This window comes from Triturus cristatus, chromosome 10, assembly GCF_964204655.1.
Source record: "Triturus cristatus chromosome 10, aTriCri1.1, whole genome shotgun sequence".
NCBI lineage: Eukaryota > Metazoa > Chordata > Amphibia > Caudata > Salamandridae > Triturus > Triturus cristatus.
The window spans coordinates 1,036,292,177-1,036,317,445 of record NC_140593.1 but is presented as its reverse complement, the minus strand read 5'-3'; the positions used below and the strand labels follow the sequence as shown (position 1 = coordinate 1,036,317,445).

Below are 25,269 nucleotides of genomic sequence, written 5' to 3'. Positions count from 1 at the left end.
TAAGGCTATTGTGCATCCATTCGGTGTGATCATACATGGTATTGCTATTTGAGATCAGTTTTCTGATGTTGATGTTCTGAACAATATACACCTGTCATCCTTTAGGTTACACAGAAGTAGATATAGGGATAACTTGAACTTACTGTCTTTCAATTGTCATTCAAGGAAGGTGGGTGTTTCCAGAATTAATGTTAGTCCTCCATCATCTACACCATAGTCAATTACACGGTCAAATGCAAAGTTAAATCGTGGTTATCCCTGTTCATCACGTATAAACCACAGATAGCCATGGTTTGTCCAAAGACATAATCAAAGCCCAGTCAAGGCGCTTTCGACCGACTGACATCACTTGTTTCAGCAAACATCCTCTCAAGTATGTCTTGCTGGACCTGATGTATAGCATTGTCAGAGGGAGGGATGCCTGGATGGAAGCAGGCAGCACCATATTAAATCATAAGAGCCATAGGATTAACTTGCACAATCACTGCATGTTTCTTCCCCAACCCCTTTACTTAGTGTTAGTGGTACCTTTTTATAGCGTTTTCATATATTCAGTTAGATTCAGACATATCCTTAACTAATTTTTACAGCTTTTAAAGATACTTCTGCTTCCCAAAAGAGACCTAAACTTTCACCGAGAAGTAAACCTGACAAGGCTCGGTAAGTTTCTTTTCTGCATATAACATGCCAATTATGACATTTTCTACGAAAAACCATATTTGCATTTAACAGTTCATACGTTTTAAACACAGTTCTGGCTCTGTAGACCATGCATGGAATTCTCCAACACTGCACCAGCTAAATCTTGCCATTATGTGCTATAACTGCAACTGTAGCTTGTTAGTGTGTTGCTTTAAAATGCAGTGTATAGGGTAGTTAGATGTATTAGATCTTGTGTGTGAGCGGCATAATGTGTGCATAGGCACGGGATGCTACTTTATAACAATTTAAACATCCAGATAAAATCAATATTCAAGCAAAAAAAAAAGTCATTGAAGTATGATACACTTATCAATATCACATTATTTTCCTTGTGCTATTTGTTGCTGTTGAGCTTGTGATAGGGAGGTGTATCATTCCCTTTCGCAGTACAGTGCCCAAAAAATGAAGAAAGATGAGTAAGGGGCGGATCTATAATTTGGCAGACGGAGGTTTGTCAGTAAGGGCGATGGAGTAATTTACTCCGTTTTCCTGACTGCACCACCACCCACAAAACTATGAGATGATCGCCAGGCTGGCACTCAAGCAAACAGCAGTTCCTGGCGATGTTTCCTGCAGTTTGATGCATGGCTTCATCAAGCATGATGGAGCCTAAACCAGGATTTTCTTTTTCAAAATACAAAAGGCAATGTTTCCCTCCCCATTGGAGTCCAAAAGCAGCATTTAGTAGTTTTCACTGCCCCTTACCGCCAGGGTTTTCCTGCTGGTGAAGGACAGTGAAAACTGACCTCTGATACCAACAATCTAAATTAGGTGGGTGGAATTAGAGTTTAACTTCAGACGGCTCTGACACTATCGGGCCATCGGATGGTTTTGATCGCAGCAGTGACGGAGTAGTCTCTGCCATGATTAAATCAAAGTTCTTCCCACATTTAAATCGGGCGTGCGAACCACAGTCATGGCACCATGGATAGTCTTTCACCCAGTGCATAATGTGTAACAGAATGATTGCTGGTACCCAAAGTTCTGCTCAGAAGCACGCGGCTGATACAGTTAAATGTTAGCGAATCCAGTACCAAGGCTGCGTAGTCTGAAATCGACCTCATGCCTCTTTAATCCACTACCAGACACCCCCTTGCGAATTATCACACTCTTTGAGATTCCTGCTTTCTCATTCTGTGATGGTTTTTCCATCTTTCTCTTTCTCTGTCTCTCCACTTTGTGTGATTTTTCCTTTCCTGCTCTCTGGAAATGTCTGATGAGGAAAAATAAGTACCAGTCCCATAAAATGTCTCAAATTAAGTACTGCTTTTGCAGTTGTGATGGAGAATCCATACTGCCAAGATATAACTCAGGCCCTGTGTCAATGGAAGCAACCTTCTTTTGGCCATCTCCTGTGTTACTTACATTTTGTTAATAAAAGTATAAGTAAATGAATATCCGATGCCCACTTTGAGTTGTCTTTTTCATATTTCAATGTAATTCCAAGGAACACAAGCAATTCATAATATAAAATACACAATTTGAATTCATACTATTTAGTATCAGAATACAACAGTGAAAACGAATTCTAAAACAAATGTAACCTCTAAGTCAACTTACCAGTGTCACTCACCTAAATTTACATTCAGATAATGTTAATGATTTTTATTACATATCACTTGCTCTTTCTTATACATAGAAAAAAAGTCTATGCAAATCTCCAAGCTCAGGTAGTTCATTTTAATAATCCATGACAATATGACGTTCCGTGGGCTTGACCATAAAAGGAATCTAAGATTTTTACATTCTGCTACAGACAAGCTCAACATTAAACCTGTTGGACCTGCTTGAAATATGATTGAAGAAGAATTCTAGAAAGTGTTGGAGTGAAATTATATCTGAATATAGAATCAAATTGTAGCTCAAAGGTAGCATGGATCGTAGCCAGGATATATATATTGTGCTGCCAAATAAAAAAGTTAAACCCCCTTACCAGAGTGGCTTCAGAATCTTTTAGTATTGTGTGGATTCATCGTGGGAATATATATATATATATACATATATATATTTATACACATAATAGGATTCCCAGCCAGAGCGCTCATCAGCGGGTGCCGGCGTGAGGCCGAATCTGTGGCCTTAATTAATGTTACAACCAAGGATACGCTGCACTCAGGATTGTTTGGTGCATATTTATTTTAAACAAACAGACCCAGTCCGTTAGTCATACCGACGCGTTTAAGCCTCACAGGGCCTTTCTCACGGTTGAAATAAATAACATATATATATATATATATATATATATTTTTTTTTTTTTTGCCCAATTGTTTGCTCCTTCTGTCTCTCCCCGCCCAAGGCAGGCAGATCGTCCGATGCCGGCGGAGCGCGCCGACGTTCAAATCTTTCAACTAGATAAATATGACGATCACACAGGGGGCTATTCTTTCATCCCCAGATCTTCTTTAATTTTAGTAATGCGTTTCGCCTGTCGCAGCAGGCTTGTTCACACACTAAAGTGTGGGTTAAAGTTACGTATATACTTTTGAGAATTCAAACAGAAAAAGGACTACATTCACCATGTCCATACACCAGTCCAGTGTTTTTGGCGGCCGCCTTAGGCTAGTCAAGTGCAAACCTTATGCACATTCTGTTTGGCCTGTATAGAGGATATGTCATTATCATTCTTTTGACATAGTGCCTTGAAAAATGATCATTCATAAAATTAAATATAAATAGATTAAATTCTATTCAGTCTATGCATGACTTATTTATTGTTCAATTGACATAGTGTCTAATGTATTAATCCATTATCAAGCACAATATTCATTCACCTTATTTGCCTTAGGTATAAATCACAATACTCATTCATTCTGTAATATATTTTCGACTTAGTGCCAAACTCATTATGCCTTGTCCATCTTATTCTTATATTTTCTTGTAGGTAACAATTTCTTCCCTCAAAATTAAATTTAAGATCAACACCTAAAAAGAAAGTAAATAGATGTAAATACATCCATTAATAGTGCTACCTATTTCCCTTACTAAATATAAACATACAGAATAGAACATAGACATATTATTAGGAACATGAAGGTTCTCTTATCTGTAATATAAATCGATTTCATATATGTTGATATGATGTTCTGGAAGAAAAGGGTAGGGGTGAATCTCGATTCCCTTCAGGAGTCGGGCCCTTCCTTTCCTCCTATAATTAAAACAACGAACAATAAAGACCTATTAGTATCTAATAGTAAAGGTAAAAACACGCTAAATAACATTTTCACATTGCAATGTACGTTTCATCTAATTTTCATCAGAAATTGTCAAGCGACTATTTTTTCTAATCATAGATCTCATTATTCTTGCAAATGGACACTTAATTCTTCATCCTGATTTAGACCTCCCGGATGTTTACTCTGTAGGTTAATGATGTGCCAAGATTCCCTTTGTCTAAGTTGTAACTCTCTGTTACCGCCCCTTCTGTTATACTCTATTTGTTCTATTGCATAGAATGATAACAGTGAACTATTCGGCAAATGGTATTTGGCAAAATGTCTGGCTATAGGATAATGTGGGTCTTTGTTATTTATTGCCCGCATGTGTTCCATCACTCTTTTTTTGACTGCTAGAGTAGTGCTACCCACGTATATCAGATGGCATGGACATTCAAGAATATAAATAACATAGGTGGTTCCACATGTCAGAAATTGTTCAATGTTTTTTTCTGCTACTGGAGTAAGGTATTTCTTTTGCATGTGGCTGTTACGGCACACCCTACAGTATCTACATGGCAAAAACCCTTTTAAATTGAGACGCATGTTAATTTGGGTTTTAGATATATCTCCTTTCATGGGAATGTCCTTTAGATTTTTGCTTTTTCTGTACGTTATCAAGGGGCGTTTGGGTAAGTCATTCGTCAGAGTAGGTTCACATTTTAATGTGTTCCAGTTTTTATTCAAAATTTTGGCAATGTTGTTTGATTCTGAGCTAAAAGTGAGGATAATTCTAGGCTGATTTTCCCCTTCTCCCTCCCCCTTAGATTTTTCTACAAGGGCTTGTTCTCTCCGGATAGTTTTCACTTTTTCTACAGCTCTCTCTAATACCCATTTGGGATATCCTCTTTCTCTGAATCTCCCCAACATGATTTTCTGTTTGGTGTAAAAGTCTTCCATGGTACTACAGTTTCTCCTTGCTCTAAGCAGCTCACCAAATGGTATACTCCATTTAAGGGTTTCTGGGTGGCTGCTTAGAGCATGGAGAAGACTGTTCCCAGCTGTTTCTTTTCTATGTAGCTTTGTGCATATTTTAATCTGGCGAATTTTTACCACCACGTCTAAAAATTAACTAGCTACCTTACTGATGTTATATGTTAGTCTCAAATTATATCTATTGATATTCAGTTTTTCAATGAACGTTATAGCTGATTTTTCATCCCCTTTCCATATAATGAAAAGGTCGTCAATATATCTAAGCCATTTAATTATCCTTTCTCCTGTTTCCGTATGATCAATATTCCTTTGTACTTCCTCCTCCCATACCCCGAGGAACAAATTTGCAAAACTCGGGGCAAAACAAGTCCCCATTGCTGTACCGAGGACTTGTTTGAACATTTGCCCATCAAACAAGAAAATGTTGTGTGATAGACAAAATGTTATCATTTCCAACAGTATCATTGTATGTTCCATATAGCAGACTCTTCTCTTTTTGAGATAATGATAACAACATTGTAAGCCTAATTTATGATCTATTATTGAATACAGTGAATTCACATCCATTGTGATTAGTTGGTATTCATCTCCCCAAATGATATCTTTTATTTTTCCTAGGAAGTCTTTAGTATCTTTGGTATAAGATGGTAAGTTTAGAACATATTCTCGTAGAAAATAGTCTACATATTTGGATATGTGTTCAGACAAACATCCAATTGATGATACTATTGGTCGTCCTGGGGGAGTAATGGCATTCTTATGGATCTTAGGCAATAAGTAAAAACTTGGTAATTTTGGATAATCCTTTTTCAAATAGCAGAATTCCTCCCACTGTAGGAGGCCTTGATCTTTCCATGTTGTCAGCATAGTCCAGATTTATTATGCTTTCATTATATTCGTTCATGTTGGTTTCCACATAGTATTTATATATATATATATATATATATATATATATATATATATATATATATTCACTGAAAAAACCATAGGTTTCACACACGTTATAGTTAGGAATTAGCATTTAAAAAACCTTGCAAATTCAGTGAAAAAACCATAGGTTTCACACATGTTATAGTTAGCTGGACATTTTACTGATAAAAAACCAATGAAATTCCCCCGTTATATTTAGTGCAGGCAACTATAACTCACGCGACCGCAATCCTCTGCTGATGCTAATACTGTATTTAGACACTTATTTGCCCATGTCTTCTTCCATTAAATTTTAGCTATACGTATATTACAAATATTTTTTTTTCATAAAGACACATATGTCATCAGCAGAGGATTGCGGTCGCGTGAGTTATAGTTGCCTGCACTAACTATAACGGGGGAATTTCATTGGTTTTTTATCAGTAAAATGTCCAGCTAACTATAATATGTGTGAAACCTATGGTTTTTTCACTGAATTTGCAAGGTTTTTTAAATGCTAATTCCTAACTATAACGTGTGTGAAACCTATGGTTTTTTCAGTGAATTTGTACGGTTTTTTAAATGCTAAGTTACTTTACGCCATTCGTGGCGTGCGCGCCCACTTAACGCAGTTCGTTCCGTGCGCACACGGTGCGCTTCGCGCACCGTGCGCATACAGTGAGCACGCGGTGCGCTTCGCGCACCGCGCGCTCACTTTACGCAGTTAGTGCCGTGCACGCACATTGGGCACGCGGTGCGCTACGCGCACCGCGTGCCCACGTTACGCTGGATGGGCCATGTACGCACGATGCGCTTCGCGCACCGTGCGCACATGGAGGACATATTATGCGCTTCGTTGTGAAAGGTAACCATTTAAATTTACCTTGGTATACATATCCCATGGACAATTGGTGCCCTTCGGGCACCAATTGCACACGGGGTAGGGAAAGTGTGGATAATTTTTTTTTTAACAATAATTTTTACCGTACGCGTACGGTAAGCGTAATCGGCGATTTTTCGAAAAAAATTAAAAATGAATTTTTGGCCTTGGGGGTTCTTTGGGGACACATTCACCAAGGCTAGGTGGTTAGGAGCTGTCTAAATGGTCCCTTTCCATGTTTTTTGGCAGCCGCCGCTTCCTGGTTTCGAACGATTCGGATGTTTACTAAGGTCTAACAGCCAATCAGAATCGCGCTCGCGCACGGCACCGTACGCGTACGGTAAGCTTACCGTAAGTGCACGGTAAGCGCAACGTAAGCTGGCTCAGATATATATATTGATTTAAATGCTATTTTCTCAAGAACTACTGAACAGATTTACACCAGACCTACAACAGGCACTTCCTTGACCTGAGGACTACCTCTCTGCCAAATTTCAAGTAATTCTGTTCAGCCGTTCCGGCTGTAGCTGTGTCTAAAGGTCCTATGGAAAAATGCATGGGAAAAATGCGTTTTGGGACCCCCCTTTTTTCTCAGCCCCCGCTTGACGAATCCCCCCGAGACTTTCAGGGTAGGAGCGGAGCGTAGCGCCCCACCTATTTACCAGTAGATAATATATATATATATATATATATATATATATTTATATATATATATATATATATATATATATATATATATATATATATATATATATATATATATATATATATATATATATATATATATATACATGAACTGTTTGAGATATATGCTTTCTTGGATTACATCCCCAGAGAAATTAAGCAGGCAGATATTACACAGGAGGCAGTAAATATAACACAGATGAATGTGAAACCCTGCCATTATATTTCATCCTGGGTAAGCCTGGCTAGTTACTTTAGTACTGTGTATATTAGGTACAAACAGTTGTTCATTGGGGATTTTTTTGAAATCTTATTTCATTTTGAGTGTGAGATACTGCAGAAAGAATCAAAAATAGAAAGGGTGGCAAAATGATGGTTTGAGTAAATGAGCTGTTTTCCAACACTGCGTATTAATATCAGATTATACTAATAGCATGTGATCATTGAGGCCAATGTGCATAATACATGTATTAAAGCAAGGCTAATGTGTACCAAGCCACATTTTCCCTACACAGGAAGACGACTAAGAGTTGTCAGGAAATCATCAGTGCAAGCTTTTTAAGACCCACTATGATATATTTACCAAGGGACAATAGTGTGTGCCTCCTGCAAGCTCCAATCTTTGCTGTATGTAGCATAAAAATACAAATGCCAGTTGTATGCTCAGTTCCTTGTGAAGATCTGATCTTAATGAAACAGGATCCTGGATTTCAAGGCTACTCCAGCAAGCCACCACACTCAGAGGTACAAGTGGCCATCAGCTTAGATTGAGATCCATAGCCCTTTCTCTCAGTTGATGAAAATTGGGGCGAGGGTTTGATCGGATGAGACACTGTAGGAATCTTCTCACTGATGAAATTTTGGTGTCTCAGCACAGCCACTCCTGATAAATGCAGAGACCTCCTTTGAGAACTTTGGACTTCTGTATTTGTGGAAATGCTTATATTTTGTATGTGCACTGTGTACATTTGTTCTCACTTTTGCAGATTGGTCCTCATTTTCAAAAGCATGTTATATAAATTAAATTAAATGGAATTGCTAGGGTTGAGAAGTGTTTATTCTTTGAATCTTTGATGTCCCTTGGCAGCTTTTATTGTACAGCTTCCTACTAACCCTATGCCGTTTTATTCCAGAGCCTCCTCTTCAAAGCTGTGCAAAATGGAATCATCACAAGAAGATGTGGGGCAGAGCACAGTCAAAGAAGACTCCGCTTACCCACCGAGTAGACCAATGTCTCCTGAAGAACAGATAGACATTATGCTTCGACATGAGGAGGAAATAAATCAGAAAGAAAAATTACCTTCAGAAAGAGATATAGAAGTATGGACAGATTCAGTCTTTATATATTATTTTTTTAACTATGTATTAATCTAAATATACAGGGGCAGTATGTGCAAATGTTCCTTTGCCAAGTCATGCTAAATAAATAGTGTGGTAAGATGAGTCTCCTTCATGCAACATTTCAATGTTCATATAATTTCCTGTTAAATTTTGCTTAACAAATTTGATGTCATTTATTACTTTTTTCGATCGCTTGATTAAGTAACATATCAAAAGCACAGACAAAATGCTCTATCATATCCTCTATAAGTCAGCATCAGCAGATGATGTTCTTTTTCCTACTGACTTAATAATTATAGTGAATAGCTTTTGTGTGTTAAGCTCCGGGGTGGCTTTTGTGCCTAAACAAATATTACTTTGTCAGGTATTTATAACACAGAAGGTATAGAGGTATGTGTTATATTAATTGGCATACTAAGATTGTTAAAAATGGGGTTCCTGGTTTGCTAGGGTATGCACATAAGCCAGGCAGAACCCACCACTCTGTGAAGAGTCACAAGAAGCAAGAACAGAAGAACCAGCAACTGCCGACTTGTCTGCCGACTTCGACAACTGCACCAAAAGACGACTTGTCCTACAGCTGCTGTGTCTCCAAAGCCTGGGTGAACTGCCAGCACTTCGACCATGAACCAGGAACTCCTGTGGAAAAGTTGAGCTGCTCCCCTACTCCTTGCAGGTATCAAGAAAGAACTGTGAGGCAACACCGTAAAAACCCGACACTAGAAAGCATCACTGCACCTGAACCGCCCAGCCTGATCTGAAGTGGGCCAATGGTGCCAACGTGGTTCTCAGAACCTCCAGACTCAAAGCCCAATTTAGGTTTCCCTACTGAGTACTTCTCTATGCTGCCGGCAGCCTCTGTTTGCAGACCCCCTCTTACGCAACTTCTCCCGGTGACAAAAACCCAATGCCTAAGGACACCTCTGCATGTGTCACCCCTAGCCCATAGAGAAGAGGAACAAAGGTAGCCCCACGTCCCCGAGCATCATGAGGCCCGAGCACCCCTGTTGGTTCAGTCCGACTGCCTTCCCAGTCCAAACCTGCAGCCACTTTTCATGCCGTAGCCCAACATTGGGCATCTGACGCTGTATTGCACCACTATACCTGGCCGCCCTAGTGCCGCTGGAGGTGACCTGCTGGTGCAGCCTTGGGCCTTGCCCCATACTCACCTTAAGTCCGGGGGATTGGTCTCATAAGTCGCTGTACTTTACCTGTATGCGGTACTTGTTTTTCCTCCCCTAGGATAACATTGGAGCTACTTAAATTTGTACTGCTGACTTTTTAAAACCAAAAGTATTTCTCTTGAAAAAACATACTTAGCTGATAATATTGATTCTGGTGCTTAAATATATATAAACATATATGTTATTTTTATAAATTGACTGTGTGTGTATTGCGGATGTCAAACATTCCTCATCGATAAGCCTAGGGCTGCTTGACAACACTACCCCCTAGAAGAGAAACGTGGGATTAGAGCACGCCTCTGTCCACTAGTAAGGGAATACCTGGACTCTTTGCACAATATACCCCATTATGGCATATCATATAAAGAGCCAGCTTCCTACACCTATTATCCATTTCCATAGTTGACAGTGTACTGATCTGTTAGATATATAATGTCCTCCCTAGATGTTTATACTATACATTGTTGCTTTTGCTATACATCATGCACCCAGCAAACGTCTATAGCTTAAAAAAAAATTATATGAAAAGTAGCACATAAAATAGTTGCCCACTTTCAAATACTTGAAGAAAACTTGGTATGGTAAAATAAAGTCTTCAGTCACTATTCAGAACAATTTCAATTGACCCATTACTCAAAAGTTTGTAAATACTACATGAGCCTGTCAGTCAAGAGATCTTTATTCGGCAAAGCGCCATAAAATAATAAAACCAATTCATTATAGAAAATATTATTAATTACTTATAACATATATATCAAATCTGAATTACTGGCCTTAAGACAGTTTTTTCTTGGGTATATACAAACATGTAAAAATCTGTTAATAATAATTCATATCTTTTCCTTTTGCCCATAACTTACTTTATAATATTTAAAACTGCGTAACAAACTCTTTTGTAAGAACTCTAGTGCTAGATGTTGTTTAATTTTTGCCTTGCGTAACACCGCTACGAGGTAAGCTTGCCTTGGGTGCATATATATAGAGAGCAGAGCATTTGAAAGTGGCATGCGCTTTGAGACCATATTATATTACAGCAACAGGGCGGTAAATCTTGAGACCAGGAACATTGATCTGGAAAAGCTGCCTTAAAATGGTTTGTATTCAATCTAAAATAGGCGAGTAAAAGGCGACAATTTGAGTTCTCGAACCAAGTTAAGTAGCGTTCAGTGACGGTAACAGTTACAATTTGACTGTAGGCCTCTACAGGATGCATTTTTTGGGCTCTTCCTAATCTCTCCGTCATCTTGATATCATAAAAGCATTTTTTCACTCTCACTTTTGTGTCATTGCCAATTTTTGTGTGGTTATAAGAACATTTCTTTAAGGCCTAAAGTATAAAACATATTTTTTACGTAGACGAACCATGGTAAGCTTCCTGCGTTAGAAACATTATCAATAACTCCTTAAAAACAGAAACTTTTACAGAGATATTATTGAAGTCATATATACTTCTTAAGAACAACTTGGAATCTGAGGACCCCAAATAGCTACAAACCAATTTCTAATATATGTTTATTTTGCAAACTTAAGGAGATAGCAACCTTTCATCAAATTTTCAGAATTCATAGAAGAAAAAAAAATATTCTCAGGCTTGAAACAGAATTCTTCCCAGGGAGAGCAACTCAATCTGCCCGAATGCCAATTTGAGATGACCTAAAAACTATGTGGCATATTCACAACCTGCATTTTGTAGTATTTTTATTAGTACTAGTGATGATTCTTCTTAGGCTTCTGAAAAATGCTATTCACAAACTTAAAAGTGTAAATCTCTACCCCTACCTCTTCTATCTTTTCTATGAGGAGATCATCACACATGCAAGTTTACTACTTACTAGTAAATGTAGAGGGGGGCGAAGGAGAGTGGCTAGAAATAGGGGCATGCCTAATATTCAATTGAAGAAGTTTGAGGAGGACTAGGGAAAGGTTTATGGAGAGATGTGCACCCACTCAACAAAGAGTAATCCCTTTGCCATTGACATGTCCAGCCTAAAACATGGACACTCACAGGTATGGCAACACCCTCCCATAGGTAATAATGGAGGTAGAAACGTAAAGTAAAACCCCATAGGAAATGATGTTCAATCAAATGAAAGTATTTAAAATAGTTAAAATATAAATAATGTTAAAGTAATGTTTAAAAATAATCTGTGCTAAAACTTATTTTCTATTTTATTTTAACAACCTTGTTTTATATCCAAGGATGACTGTAACATTAATTGTTATTCTCATATAATTAAACTACTTTTAATTAATTCTATACCTCACTTTTAGGGATTATTAATACATAAAAAGTATGCGTTTTTACTTTCGGTAGGAATTTTTGTTAATTTAACCTTCTGGAAAATAATTGTAATTGTAATTTAATACTTTCACAATAGTTAAATGTACTTTAAATTATTCATACTGTAGCATTCATTTTCGTTCTACATATAAAACAAATTTATCAAATTAATTCACAATAATATTTAACAAAAAAAAGTCACACTGAATTTCTGCCTTGGTTTGGAGTGGGTGGAGGGGCAGTGATGGACTTCTACAGATCACATGGGTAGAGGATACAGTGAGTATGAGAGCCTCAGACAAAAAGGAAAGCATGTGTCCCTGTGAAACTGCTGCCTCCCCAGCAGAATGGCTGTGTGTGCAGCTCCCAGGGATTGCTATCCCCTGCTGGTGACAGCGTAAGGCATCTGCGTCATCTTTCCAAAAGGCATGCCAGCCCAGCACATAGAAACATGCCACTAGTAGCTATTCACACTCTGTTCCCCTAAGCACTTTGTAATTCATGTCAATCAAGGCCCCAAAGCCAGTTGCAGCCTCAAGGCCTGTCTATATTTGGAAGTGATGTGTGCTGAAGGAAGGCTTTTCTAGTTAGACTTTATGCTTACCTCGATTCCTGTGTTTAGTATTAGAATCTAATTGTCATTTATTGCTTTGAGTTTAATTATTTCCAAATGATTCTTCCTTTCAGAGATATGTTTACTACATCTACCGTGGAATCCAGCAAGAAATGTTGGAGCCTCAGGAGAGCGAACAGATGAACCGAATTTTACAGAATGTTCCAAATATTTATTTGAGCAACCCTAACTTGGAGAAAGTGTTTCTGAGTCTGACTCGGGAAATTAATAATGACTACAATGTCAGTCTCAGGAAAAGCATTGGTAAGGGAAACAGATATGTACTGTGCTGGAATCTTAAGAAACTATTTGAAACAAGCATTTCCAAAGTGAATAGGTCAGGTCTTAGCAAGTTGGTACGATGCTTATTTTTTAATTTTAACTGCAAGCACATGCCTAAAAAATAAATATAAAACAAATGCAGCCACCTAAACGTGGCCACCATTTGCTTGCAGTAAAAAAATATAAATTGAAAAAATTTACAATTTTGACCGTGTTACTAGGGATGTTTTTTAAGTAACAAGCCTTGTGGTTGGTCCATGTAGTTAATTATTATTATTTATGTAGGTGACATGAGTATATCAGCACATAACCCAGAACTCAAATCGCACACAGCTACAATCTTATAATGTCACTTAAACACTTAAAAAAGCAACTTAAAAAAATACAGAAAAAAATCATCACCTAACTGGGCACCCAAAGTGAATGCAAAATAAAAAGCTAGTATTTAAAATTAATACACAGAAATAGAGGGCCTTTTGAACAAGATCCGTCACTGATGAGAAAACTACTTTTCAGGTGGATGAGAACAATGTGTACAAGCTTTGTACTCTCACTAAATGTGAAAGGAGACAATGGATAAAATGGGCTGACCCATTCCCATGCTGTATGCTTTTGTAGACGGAAGCGAACTGTGAATGACAATTTAATTAACCACTGAATGAACTCCACTAGCCAAAACCCACCTATGTATGTGCACCGTGTAAGATTGTTTTTTTGGGAAAGAATATAATGTGGCAAAACAGCTAAAGCTGTCTCAAAGACCCGATTTAAAAAGTCACTTCACTTAAGGAGGCCCTCTTCAGCATTCATTTGACGTGTACCGTGATGAATCTTGTGGTAGGAGGGATCAGGAGGAGTTATATGGTGACAGTGGTGCATAGTTTATCGCATAATTCACAAAACCTTTAGGGCTGATCACGAGTAGGCTGGTAATCACGATTTGGTTGGTAACAGGAGTTACCAACAGAATTAAATCATGAGCTCCACATGAATACAGTGGATTAGAAGTCTTTGAATCATGTATTTCACATGCTAAATGGTGGTAGAATGTTGGTGACAAATGACAGCAAAATGAAGTAAATATCTCAGGAATACAGATTCCCATAACGTATTCCCCAATTGAGAATGTGGTCTAGTCAAAACTGAGACAGGGGATTCCTTCACCCAACCCAAAATTGTTTCTATTGTGTTCCTTCCATCTAGAGGAGCCTCATCTTTGAGGACCTACAAGGTAGTGTGACATGTCTCTTAGTCTGAGCCAAGTCGAACCCTTCCTGTATTGTAAGAACTATGACAAGGCAAACTAAAGATTTGGTTAATGAAGAGTATCTGCAAGTATATGATCCAAAACCCCTCATCCCTATTTCTTGTTATGCTCTTATGCATGGGACTGTTCCTAACTCAACCAACGTGTGAGCGCAGAAGGTCAGCAAACCAGAAGAAAAGGGCCCTTGAGAACTGCTTGAGATGTAAGATGTAGCCACTTGAAAGAATGTTAGGCCAGTACCACTGCTGAACCTTTGCATCAAAATCGGATAGAGAAGTCCAGAAGACAATTCAACAGGACCGTCTCCTCACAGGAGACAAAAAAGGAAAGACCACCATTGATAACGATGCCCATTACAGAAAGCACATTATGACAACCCAGGAACTAGACCACTAGCAATTGTGCTATGCAGCCCTTGGAGAGCAGCATTTGTGCTCTCACTAAGCGGTCCCAATCCCAGGTTAGTACTACAGGTGATATCAACAAGGAAGGACAAGTTATTAAAGTATACTTTACACAAGCACTGCCATCTAAAGTGACAATGACAGCTGGGTTTACATTAAGAGAGACTTTCCAAGATAGTCCACAAGGGGTGTCATCCAACCTCATTTCATATTTCCCAAATCCTGTTGAGTTAGGAGAAATCTAGTTATGACTGATCTCATGGACGATCTTTTCTTAACTATCAGTGAAGATTAACTGCAACACATTCTTTTCTTTGAGTGACAGAATTTAAAGTGTCTGGTACACACAGGACTAAATAATCTTGAATGGCAATTGATTGTGATTAGGTGATACTATGAGCAAATGGCTGATGCTGACATGGGATCTCTAGTCTTCTCCTCACACCAGCCTAACACACAAGATATAACAGAAAGAAAAGTCACAGTCTATTCCACACAGTGGATATGGGTCCGTGTTTGATGTCCCTAGGGATTCTTTTTAATTTTTTAAATAGCAATTTATTGAAGAACAATATGCCCTTTTTGAAAGTAACCTGTACAGCATTAGCATGCTTTTCCACGTCCACAGCATAATTGTTACGGCTAAAATGTACTCATGTTACAGCTTTCCCACCGACAGAAGGTTTGTCACCATGTTCCTCCCCTCATCGTCCTCCCCATCTATTCATCCCTCTCCGCATAGGCTACCAACTGGCAGGGCCCACCAATCCCAAATCAATCCCACCACCTGCCTCACACTTTGGAATGCTTCTGTGGGCATCCCCATGCTTTATATACCTATAATTCTGCACTAGCCTTGGGACTCTTACTAAATATCATTGATGAGACTCATCAATGACTAAACAGGTCTAGGATTCCTTGTGATCCTGTGCACAGGAGAGATGGCTTAGTAGTTGGGGTTGGACTATGCCTACTGGAGCTGTACCAATGCTGAATTTCCTAGATGTGGTCATGGCACAGAGAAACTAAAAAATTATTAACTGGAATGTGGGCAAGAATAATCATCGATGCTTGATATTAATTCCGAACACTCCATCAGTCTCTAAGTTTGGGGTCTCGCAACACCATTATAATTGTTCCACCTCTGAACCAGCTGGTAAGCCCCTTGGCCTAGAAGACAGTGTGCATTTAACATATTAATGCAATGCGGAGGTCCCGCCACGAGTGCAGGCCCCCTGCAACGACTGCAGGCGCCTCTGCCATGAGTGCAGAGGCAATTTGTGAATCGGGCCCTATGTGTGGTCTTAAATATGGCTATACCATCATTAACCCATAAATTACCCCAGACCCAGGAAGTGAGTGAGTAATTATTCTGCATTTGGCAGTCTAGTATTCTCATTCCCCTCAGTCTCTACTGACCCGTTTTCCATTGTTTCCAATGCCCATGTGCCTGAAGCATATGCTTGGCCTGAATCCAGATTTTTTTTGACCATCTTTATTGGGTTTTATTAGCACATATTGAAGCTTTACGACCCCACCATAATCACTGTACATATATTGTATTACACCGGGTCTATCAGGAGTTATTGGTTCAGTAAATTATCATGTAGAATATAATAAACAATAAGCCATGACAGTTGCAGTCTTATTCAAAGGGACCCAAAGGCGAGGCAACGTCCCTACCACTCCAAGCCCATCTACCCAACATGCCCACCCCTATTTTCCCAAACATATCTACTCCTCGGAAGCACAATCCCGCACTCCATTGCCCCCGGACAGTATATCCCCTGTCTCCAGGGAGGTCTAGTGCTGGGAAGGAGGGGAGAAGGGTGGTGCCCCACGTGCAGCACCCTTCATCAGCTGGGTAGGCATCTCACTCCCATGCAGGAGCTTCTCCTGTGGTTCTCAGAATTCTTCCAACAGGCTTTCCCAGTCTGCTGCTATGGGGGTTTTGCGCTTCCCTCGAGCTTCTTCCTGCCTCAGCGCTGCCAATTTGACTCTGCCCCACTTAAGTGTTGGGGTCGCGGCTGGCAGAAAGCGTGTGCCGCTGCCGTAGACACCGCCACCCTCCAGGGCCTACTCTTGCTGTCCGGTGGCCGGCGCTTAGGGCCCACAGTTTTGTGGCGACCTCAGAGGGCTGTTCCACCTCCCGATATTTCAGTCACCTCAAAAAGCAGCTCAATGGATGCCTTTCATACCCGGCTGCTGCATAATCTTCCTCAGCCGATGTACAGACGGCGAAGATGACAGCCACTGGCGTAGTCCGGTTGGAGCAAGTCCAAATCACATCCGCCATCTTGCTGTGGCTGGCCATCCCCTTCAGTCTGAACCCTGACATCTTCCTTATTTTAAATGATACTGAATTATATCTTAGCGCTCCCACATTTTTTAAGAGTTCAGATGTGCTCCACCTAGGTTTGTACTGTTAAAGTACCTATGCGTACAGACATCAATATTCCTTCAAGTGGGCATTCTTTCTGACCAGAAGAGGACAAACAGGGCTCTAACAATGTGTTTGACTCCCACCTTGCTCGCCTGCGATTTGTTCCTCATACACATTGAAGGCTAAGCTCTCTACTGGAAGGTGGACCATAACCTTATTTCAAGCCATTGAGGCAGGCTTCATGTAGTCCAGTGACAGTTTTGTGACTTCCCGTCCAGTGAAAAGAAGATTCTGTTGAGAGGAGGGACTGGGTGAGTAATACATTTGGATTGAGTGAACAAAGTGCTTCTCTCAAGTCTCTCTAGATCTCATGAATGAGCACTGAAATACAGACTAGAGATAAGGGGTTAATGCATATTTTGCTGAAGATATTGCAGATCAGATCTGCGGTTAAGGTTAGTTGCAAAGCAGTGTAACCACAGCACAGCCCAAACACTAACTAGCCTCTTATTTTTGCTCATTCTGGTGCTTGACAAATTTACTGGCACGACTCAGCATTACTGGCCCTGTCTAGGAATAATTATCCGTCTGCAGCATCTTAATGGGAAGGAGTTTTACGTTGTGTACAGGCCCCCAGAGGACAACGGTTGGTATAATATTTCTGAAATTGTGATTACTTTTGTTCCTCCAAGTCACAGGAGTCATAATTGAAAGGAGAAATGTCCACCTCTGTGTTTTGGTGGGGGAATACGGAGGGGCGGAGGTGGGGTAAAGCATGAGTAAAGTTACTTTTATCCCCTAGTATGGAGAATCCTTCTTTCTCACCAATTAGGAAGTGGTTCAATATAGCTCATGGGAACTGGTTTGTGAATACTTAGAGCATACCTCTTTCGAATCCTCTTAACATCTAGATGCAGCCCTTGAGGATGGGGCACAATTCCCCATTCTCTAAGGGGGCATACTGCTTATAAATAGGCCTTTTTAGTCACAGTGGACTCATTGCATCCATGCCATTTATCACCCGCCTTAGTATGTTCTGTGAGATTTGCCTGCCCACCTCCATTATTATTTTAGTTATTTCTTAGAGTCAAGCAGTTTCACATGGCATTTTAGGAGATTTTGACTGGCATATGACATCCTAAATATTTCTATTTTTTTACTAGTTGATTACGTCTTAAAGGACAAAGAGGAAAAAGATAGACTATTTATCGGCAGTATCCCTCGAAAATTCCCTCGAAGAACAATTCGCGCCCCTGTTCCATGGCACGCCACCTACAAAGAAGCAAAGGCGTGGAACGAAGCCCATCTCTTTCTGGTCAACCCGATGATGCTTTTGTTGCAGCAGCTTTGGTTTGCAGAGTAAGATTCCTTGTTGATTGTAAATTACGTCTTATTTGTAGTGAGGTACAAAACCTGTACTGTGTGTGTGTTCTGATCATTTTCATGTTGTAAGAATTGTAATTCTACTAATGGTTGTCAGGGATGTAATATAAAATATGTCATATTTAGCGCACAAAGTCCTTTTCGCTCAAAGCGCTTATTCAAAACGCTAAAAAATGTGTTGTGCAATTCATCAGAAACAAATACAGTACCTTAACCAATTCTAGAGCATTCTGGGAAAATGCAAGTTTAGTTGATGTTCACATAGTAAAGCATCATGTGGTGGCCACAATCAAGCTTCAGATTAGATTCTAGAAAAAGGCAAAGGCATTGCATATTCTTCGTGTCAAGGAGTGGTGGCTCCTCCGCTAAGCGTCACCCCACTGCTGCAAAGCAGTGAAGGAAAGAACCAATACAATGATAATAGCTCAGGGTTATTATCATTGTATTTCTTCTTGCTTCACAGCTTTGCGGGAAGGCGAGGCTGCTCTGCTCAGAGGGCAGGGGAGGAGTGGTTTGCTCACTCCAAGCTGGCATGACTCTTTGGCCGGCCCTCTCGGGCTGGTCAAAGAGTCATGTGCACTTCACATGTTCTCCATGCCGGCTGCATTTAGCCTGCGTGGAGAACATGCCCAGGCCACTATTGCTTGGCTTAGCGCCGAACTATAGCGCTCAGACCAATCACAACGCTACATTGCAGTGTTGTGATTGGCTTAGGGGAGGGAGCCTGGCTGCTTCCTGTTCTGGCCCCGGAGAGGAGAGACTGTGACGGCGTGGGAGAGAGAGGAAGAGCGACAAACCCCCCACCCCTCCCGATCTTGTACAGCATACTTTTGGCTTTGCCAATGCTTTGTTGCATAATGTGGCATGAGTGTAGACAAAAAGATCTAAAGAAATGGATCGGGCAGAAAAAAAGAGTTGTTTTCTTGCTGTATTCGTATATCAAATAGCACGGGCTGACCCATATACCCAGAACGGAACCCGGGTCACTTATATAGTACAAATACAATGGTCCTGTGGGTAACACTTTAAACAAGATCTATTATACTCATGACGCAAATTCCACAATGGGTATGATAATAGTATATCAAATGAAGGAATGAGACAAAAGGGTCCAACATATTTTTACAGTGTGTTGTATAATCTCATAGCATTCTCATAACAAAGTAGAACAATCAGTGTAGACGGCGTATTGTGTCAAAAGGTGCTCTGGGCAAAACAAAAATCATTTTACATATATACACCTCCTGAAAACATGGGGTATCCTCATCGTATAACAGATCAATTTTTAATATATCCGTATATAAGGCAATGTCCATAGGAAAACCCCAAGATAATGTTGAAGTTTCTAACCAATACGTGGGTCTCTACTGGACAGCACCATCCAACTTATGACCTACAACCAACAATAGGGCCCTTTATAATATAATCTTGTACTCTACATGTGCAAAAAAATCACATCTCAAACTAATCTCGTACCTCAATCAAAAAGGCTGCCACCTAGCCTTGCAAGTGGACATGTGGAATCAATTCAACTGGTCCCCTGGACTGTTGCCTAATTCTACAGATTGTTCACATGATTTTTGATATCTCCGTAGTTTTCTGAACAATGCTGAGTGAATATTTGTAGTCACCATAGCTCATTTGCCATGGAGACACTTACTCCAGCTTGTGGCATATTAGCGTGGATTTCTATATCGGCAATCCACATTGTTTACTTTAGTTTTGAGCATTTCCAATAAGCATGGGTGCCCTGCGTTCCACATGTTCGGTGTCTGTTTCCTGCATGGGTGACATATTTGGTCACATCACGGGTGGGCAAGCATTGCTACCCCTCTGGCAACTCCACTTGAGATCCCGGCTCCAAATATAGTCATCTGCTGATTTTATATTTCTAGGTGGACCTGTTGGATTGATCCATGTGTTCACTTGCAAGGCTAGGTGTCAGCCTTCCTGAGTGAGGTATGAAATTAGTTTGAGATGTGATTTTTTTCCGCACATGTTGAGTGTGAGATTATATTATTAAGGGCCCTATTTTTTGTAGGTGATTAGTTGGATGGTGCTGTGCCGAAAAGACCTGCCGAATGGCTTGTTTATGGGTGAAAACATTGATAATATCATGAGGTTTCGCTATGGACATTGCTTTATATTACCTACTGGCGGTCGCCAGTAGGTAGTTATAGTTAGGACCTAGTTACCATAGGAAAATGGCAACATTCTATTCCCAATAACTTTGGCGCCGATTGACGAATCTTCGCGAAATTTTCAAAACTAATTCTTTGTTGAGATCAGCTCCTATGTTGAAAGTTTGGGAGGGATTCGTCAAGGGGTGGGCCAAGAAAAAAGGGGGTTCCCAAAACGTGTTTCCCCCATGTTAATTTCCATAGGAAACTTTAGACAAAGCTACAGGTCGAACGGGTGAACGGAATTACCCCAAATTTGGCAGGGAGAAGGGTCTTGGTCTAAATTGGTGTAAATTCGTTCAGTAGTTTCTGAGACATATCAAAATTTACAGATATCGATATTTGGGAATTCTGCCATCTGATTGGCTGAGGCGTTACAAGCACGAGCTTGTTGCTGATTGGCTGCGAGCGATGTGAGCCGTTGCAACTAGGAAGTGTGATTTTGTGATTCCTTTGAAACGAGTAAGGTGAAAAAAAGGGGCAAAAAGGGGGGAAAAGTGGGAAATAGGAGGGTAGAGCACTGTAACCTCTGTGTGGTGTTTGGGGTGTGCTATAGAGGGGGTGCGAATTGAAGTATTTACCCCTACCGGTGTGTAAGTGGTGGGCTACGGAAATTAAGTAAGGTATTGGGTAGAGTCTGATGCGGGTAAGGTGAGCTGGTGCGGGACTCGGGGATTAAAGCCTGAGCTCAAATTGTGTGTCTTATGCTGTGAAGTCATGTGCCGTGGCCGCTGCACTACAGTTGTGGAAGTAGTGTCCGGATGTGTTTATAACTACTAAGACGAACTACTGACCCTTACTGGTATGAAAGTCCTGGGTTACGGAATATATGTGAGGTATTGTCTAGAGTCTCATGTTGCTAAGCTGAGTTGCTGCCTGAGTCGGGGATTAAAGCGTGAGCCCAAACTGTGTGTCATATGCTATGAAGTCATGTGCTCTGGCCGCTGTGCCACATCTGTGCAAGTAGTGTCAGCATGTATTTATAGGTACTTGGATGAACTTTTGTTTAGAACATAGTAGATTGTGTATGGTGCTTAGGTGGTGTTGTATAGGGAGTGCGAAGGAAAATCAATATGGTATTTGTAGAGCGCAAACTACTCACCCCTATGGGTAAGTAGAGCTGGGGACCAAACGAGAGGTCTGTGCTGCAAAGTGAGATGGTCTGGCCACTGCGCCACAGCTGTCTGGGGAATAAATTTTGGCGAGGGTGTGGAAGTTGGTGTTATATGGCCCTAAAATAGGGAGCCTAAGTTGTAAGTTATAGGATGGCTCTAAAAAGAGCCCTTGTGTTCATTAGTTGGAGCTACATATAAGTGCGGATGCACAGCTTCATGTTATTCAGGAAATCTCGATTTCCCTGATCTGTGAAGTGTAATCCATCACTTCTGTATATATCCGCCATATCAAAACGTATGTTGTTGTTGTATATGGACCCCATTTTGTGGTCTCTGAGGTATGCAGAGACAGCATTGTTGACTTTTTTTCCGAGATTTTTCAATCTGAGGACAAAATTGTTAGGACCATTTCCACTTCTGTCTTTGGCATATATTGGAATATACAAAGACAGTTTGAGGCAAAAGTAACATCAATTGTCCAAAGGTGTCCTTCATAAGCATTTCCAAATCTACCCAAGTCAATGTGCCTAGGTCGTTTCCACCACAGTGCACAATCATGAGGTCAGGGTATTGGAGATGCAAACAGGTTTTAACCCCTTCAGTGCCACGCCCTTTCCCCCTCCTGTGCCGGGCGTTGCACTAGTGGGTGGTGTTCATGACGAGATAGTCTCGTCATGGGCACAGCGCAACCGTGCTCCATGAAGAGACTATCTCGTCATGGGCACTGAAGAGGTTAACCAAAGGCAACAATTGGTGCCACTTCAATCCTCTCTGTCCAAACCATTTAATGTCCCCATTTTGTAAACCTAGGTCTAAGTCAATACATCTCTGTTCTGCATACCTCTTGCACCAGAAAACATAGCTATGTTCTACGATCCACACTAGCATTTTGAAGGTATGGCTGGAAGGTATGAAAAGTTGTCTGTAGCTCATGCAGTTCCTTCGTAGAATAAGAGATATGTTTAAAGATGGGGAACTAGTTTCTTTTCGCATACAAAACGGTACCTGATTGGGAGATGAAAAGCACTGTTTTTTAAAAGTAGGGTGCACATTCGTTTTGTGGAAAAGTATGTTTGTGATTGGTTAAGAAAAAGCAGTTTGCGCGTACATATTATAGGATAAAATTTGCTCAACTCAACCACACCTGCTACTTGCATTTGGAAGGCACTGTTCGAACTTAAAACAATTGTGAACTTTTAACCTGCACATGTCGTTAAATGTTCGAGAAAATATCGTTAGGTTTAAAACAATTGATGAACTTTTAACCTCCACGTGTTATAGAATGTTCTAGAAAGTGTGTTGATAGCATACGTTGCATTTCTGACTTCGATGTGTACTTGAGAATTAAAAAAACTATTTATATGGAAAGTAGAAAGACAGTAATAGAGAGAATTTTTGAAAGCTAAAAGAATCAAGGAACTATTGTAATTTGTTCTTGATTACCTACTGGCGGTCGCCAGTAGGTAGTTATCACTGTTAACGGTCTGAAAGTGCGGTGTTGCTCAGAGTGGCATGGTGGTGATATGATATGGTGCTACACACGGGTATGAAGCCGAGAGTCTAAACCTTGAGGTCATTGCTGTAAAGTGATGTGGTCTGGTGTTTGTAGCATACGTGTGCAAGTAGTGTTAGTAGGTGTTTATACCATACAGGGAGTTGGAAGCGAACTACTGACCGCTACTGTGTGTTGATAGTATACCGGAAGCGGGAAGCGAAGTAGTTACGCCTACCGGTGTGAAGACTTAGGGATGAAACCAAGCTGATTGCTGTAAAGTGATGGGCTCTTGGTGGTGTAGGATACTAGCCACTGTAGTATAAGTATGTAAGTAGTGTTAGTATGCGTTTATAGTATATAGGGAGTGGGAAGCGAACTACTCATCCCTACTGGTGTGAAGACTCAGGGATTACACCGTGAGCCTAAATTGTGATTTCATTGCTGTAAAGTGATGTGCTCTGGGCGCTGTAGCATACTTGTGGAAGAAGTGTTAGTTTACGTTTATACAATATAGGGAGTGGGAAGCGAAAGTCTTACCCCTACCGGTGTCAAGACTCATGGATGAAACTATGAGCTCATTGCTGTAAAGCCATGTGCTCTGTGTAGTATTCCTTTGTAAGTGATAGTAGAATGTTAGTATGTAATTCTACTAGAATCTAAGGGGCATATTATCAAGGAACGGCGTTAAAATTATCGCCGCTTTAGCGGCAGGAAACTGCAGCTGAAACGGCGATAATGGGCTTGATAATATGCCATAGAGAATTCCAATAGAAGCCCATGTTAACACGAGAACATGGGCTTCTATTGGAATTCTCTACAGCATATTATCAAGCCCATTATCGCAGTTTTAGCGGCAGTTTCCTGCCGCTAAAGCGGCAATAATTTTAACGCTGTTCCTTGATAATATGGCCCTCAGTATGTAACGTTAGAATGTAGGGCTCTCATGAGGGGAACCTGGCGGAGTTTGTACACGGTGCTGGATTAGACAGTTGCTTTGCTGTCTGCTTCTGTTGGTGGTTGTTTCAGGTGTCTTGTTTTCTTGTAATAAATCTACTTATTGGATTCACTGCTGTCTGCCTCTTCACTACATAAATTTGGCGACGAGTGGGAGAAGGCAAAAAGAAGGCACCACTCAGCAATATTTCAAAATTGCTTGCGTTGTGCTGAAGACCCGTTTTGTTTGTGTAGCCATTTCTACTCATGCCAGGGTCGTCGGCTCATTGAACTATATCATCCGACTTATGGTAGGATTTATATTTTTAGATTTTGCGCTTCCTCTGCTTCTTCACTCCATTCTGGTCGCTGTACTACACGTGTGTAAGTAGTGTTAGTATGCGTTTATACTAACAAATGCATCATGGTAGTAGGGAGGGCGACCTCTCAGGCGCAGCTCATACAATGTCCCGCGGTGTGCATTCGCTGGACATTTGTGTTTGCTATTAGAGGGTGGTGCATGACTTCCACCCTGTGATAGCAAATACTTGTTAGACTAATTGAAGCGAGAGGAGGAAAACCTCGTATCGCTGTAATAGAGGGGATGCGGATGGTAAAAATGGGGAGAAAAGAACAAAAACAAAAAAAAGCGGGGTCTCACTGGTTCTTTTAAATGTGGCCCCTGGTGGGTGGGTAATGTTCCGTGGCCAATCCAATTATTATATTGCGGGGTCTCTGTAGTACTGGGGATCTTAATGTCACATGTAAATTAGGCGCGGAAGGGCACAGAGACGTTTTGCAGCCTAGGGGAGCGCCACCATCCCGGGTATTGTTTACTAATTGTTCGGGGGGTTCGAGGTCAACTGAAGTCCGGGGATCGCCACACTCCGGGTCTTTATTTAAATATGCAGGGTGGGCCTCGGCAGTCCCTGAAGCCTCGGTGGTCCTAGGCAGTGCCTTATTTGTTCTGTAATCACACAGCCAGTACTTATGGTGTTATAAAGTGATACACTCATAGAACTCTTGCAGTTGTAAAATTACCCAGGCTTCATTTGTCTAATAGTCAGTTAGATTATGTTTGGTAG

The 25,269-nt window shown here is 40.6% G+C and overlaps 1 protein-coding gene across 1 annotated transcript in view; it reads left to right on the top strand.

Moving 5' to 3' along the window:
- The window catches only part of DNAH3 (dynein axonemal heavy chain 3), a 694,204-nt gene that overhangs the window by 98,087 nt on the left and 570,848 nt on the right, over nucleotides 1–25,269 (top strand). The window contains exons 4-7 of the mRNA XM_085629109.1: nucleotides 591–660; nucleotides 8,457–8,643; nucleotides 12,817–13,006; nucleotides 18,242–18,437. Of these exons, the coding sequence (XP_085485235.1) occupies nucleotides 591–660; nucleotides 8,457–8,643; nucleotides 12,817–13,006; nucleotides 18,242–18,437 (643 nt within the window). The remainder of the gene's footprint in view (nucleotides 1–590; nucleotides 661–8,456; nucleotides 8,644–12,816; nucleotides 13,007–18,241; nucleotides 18,438–25,269) is intronic.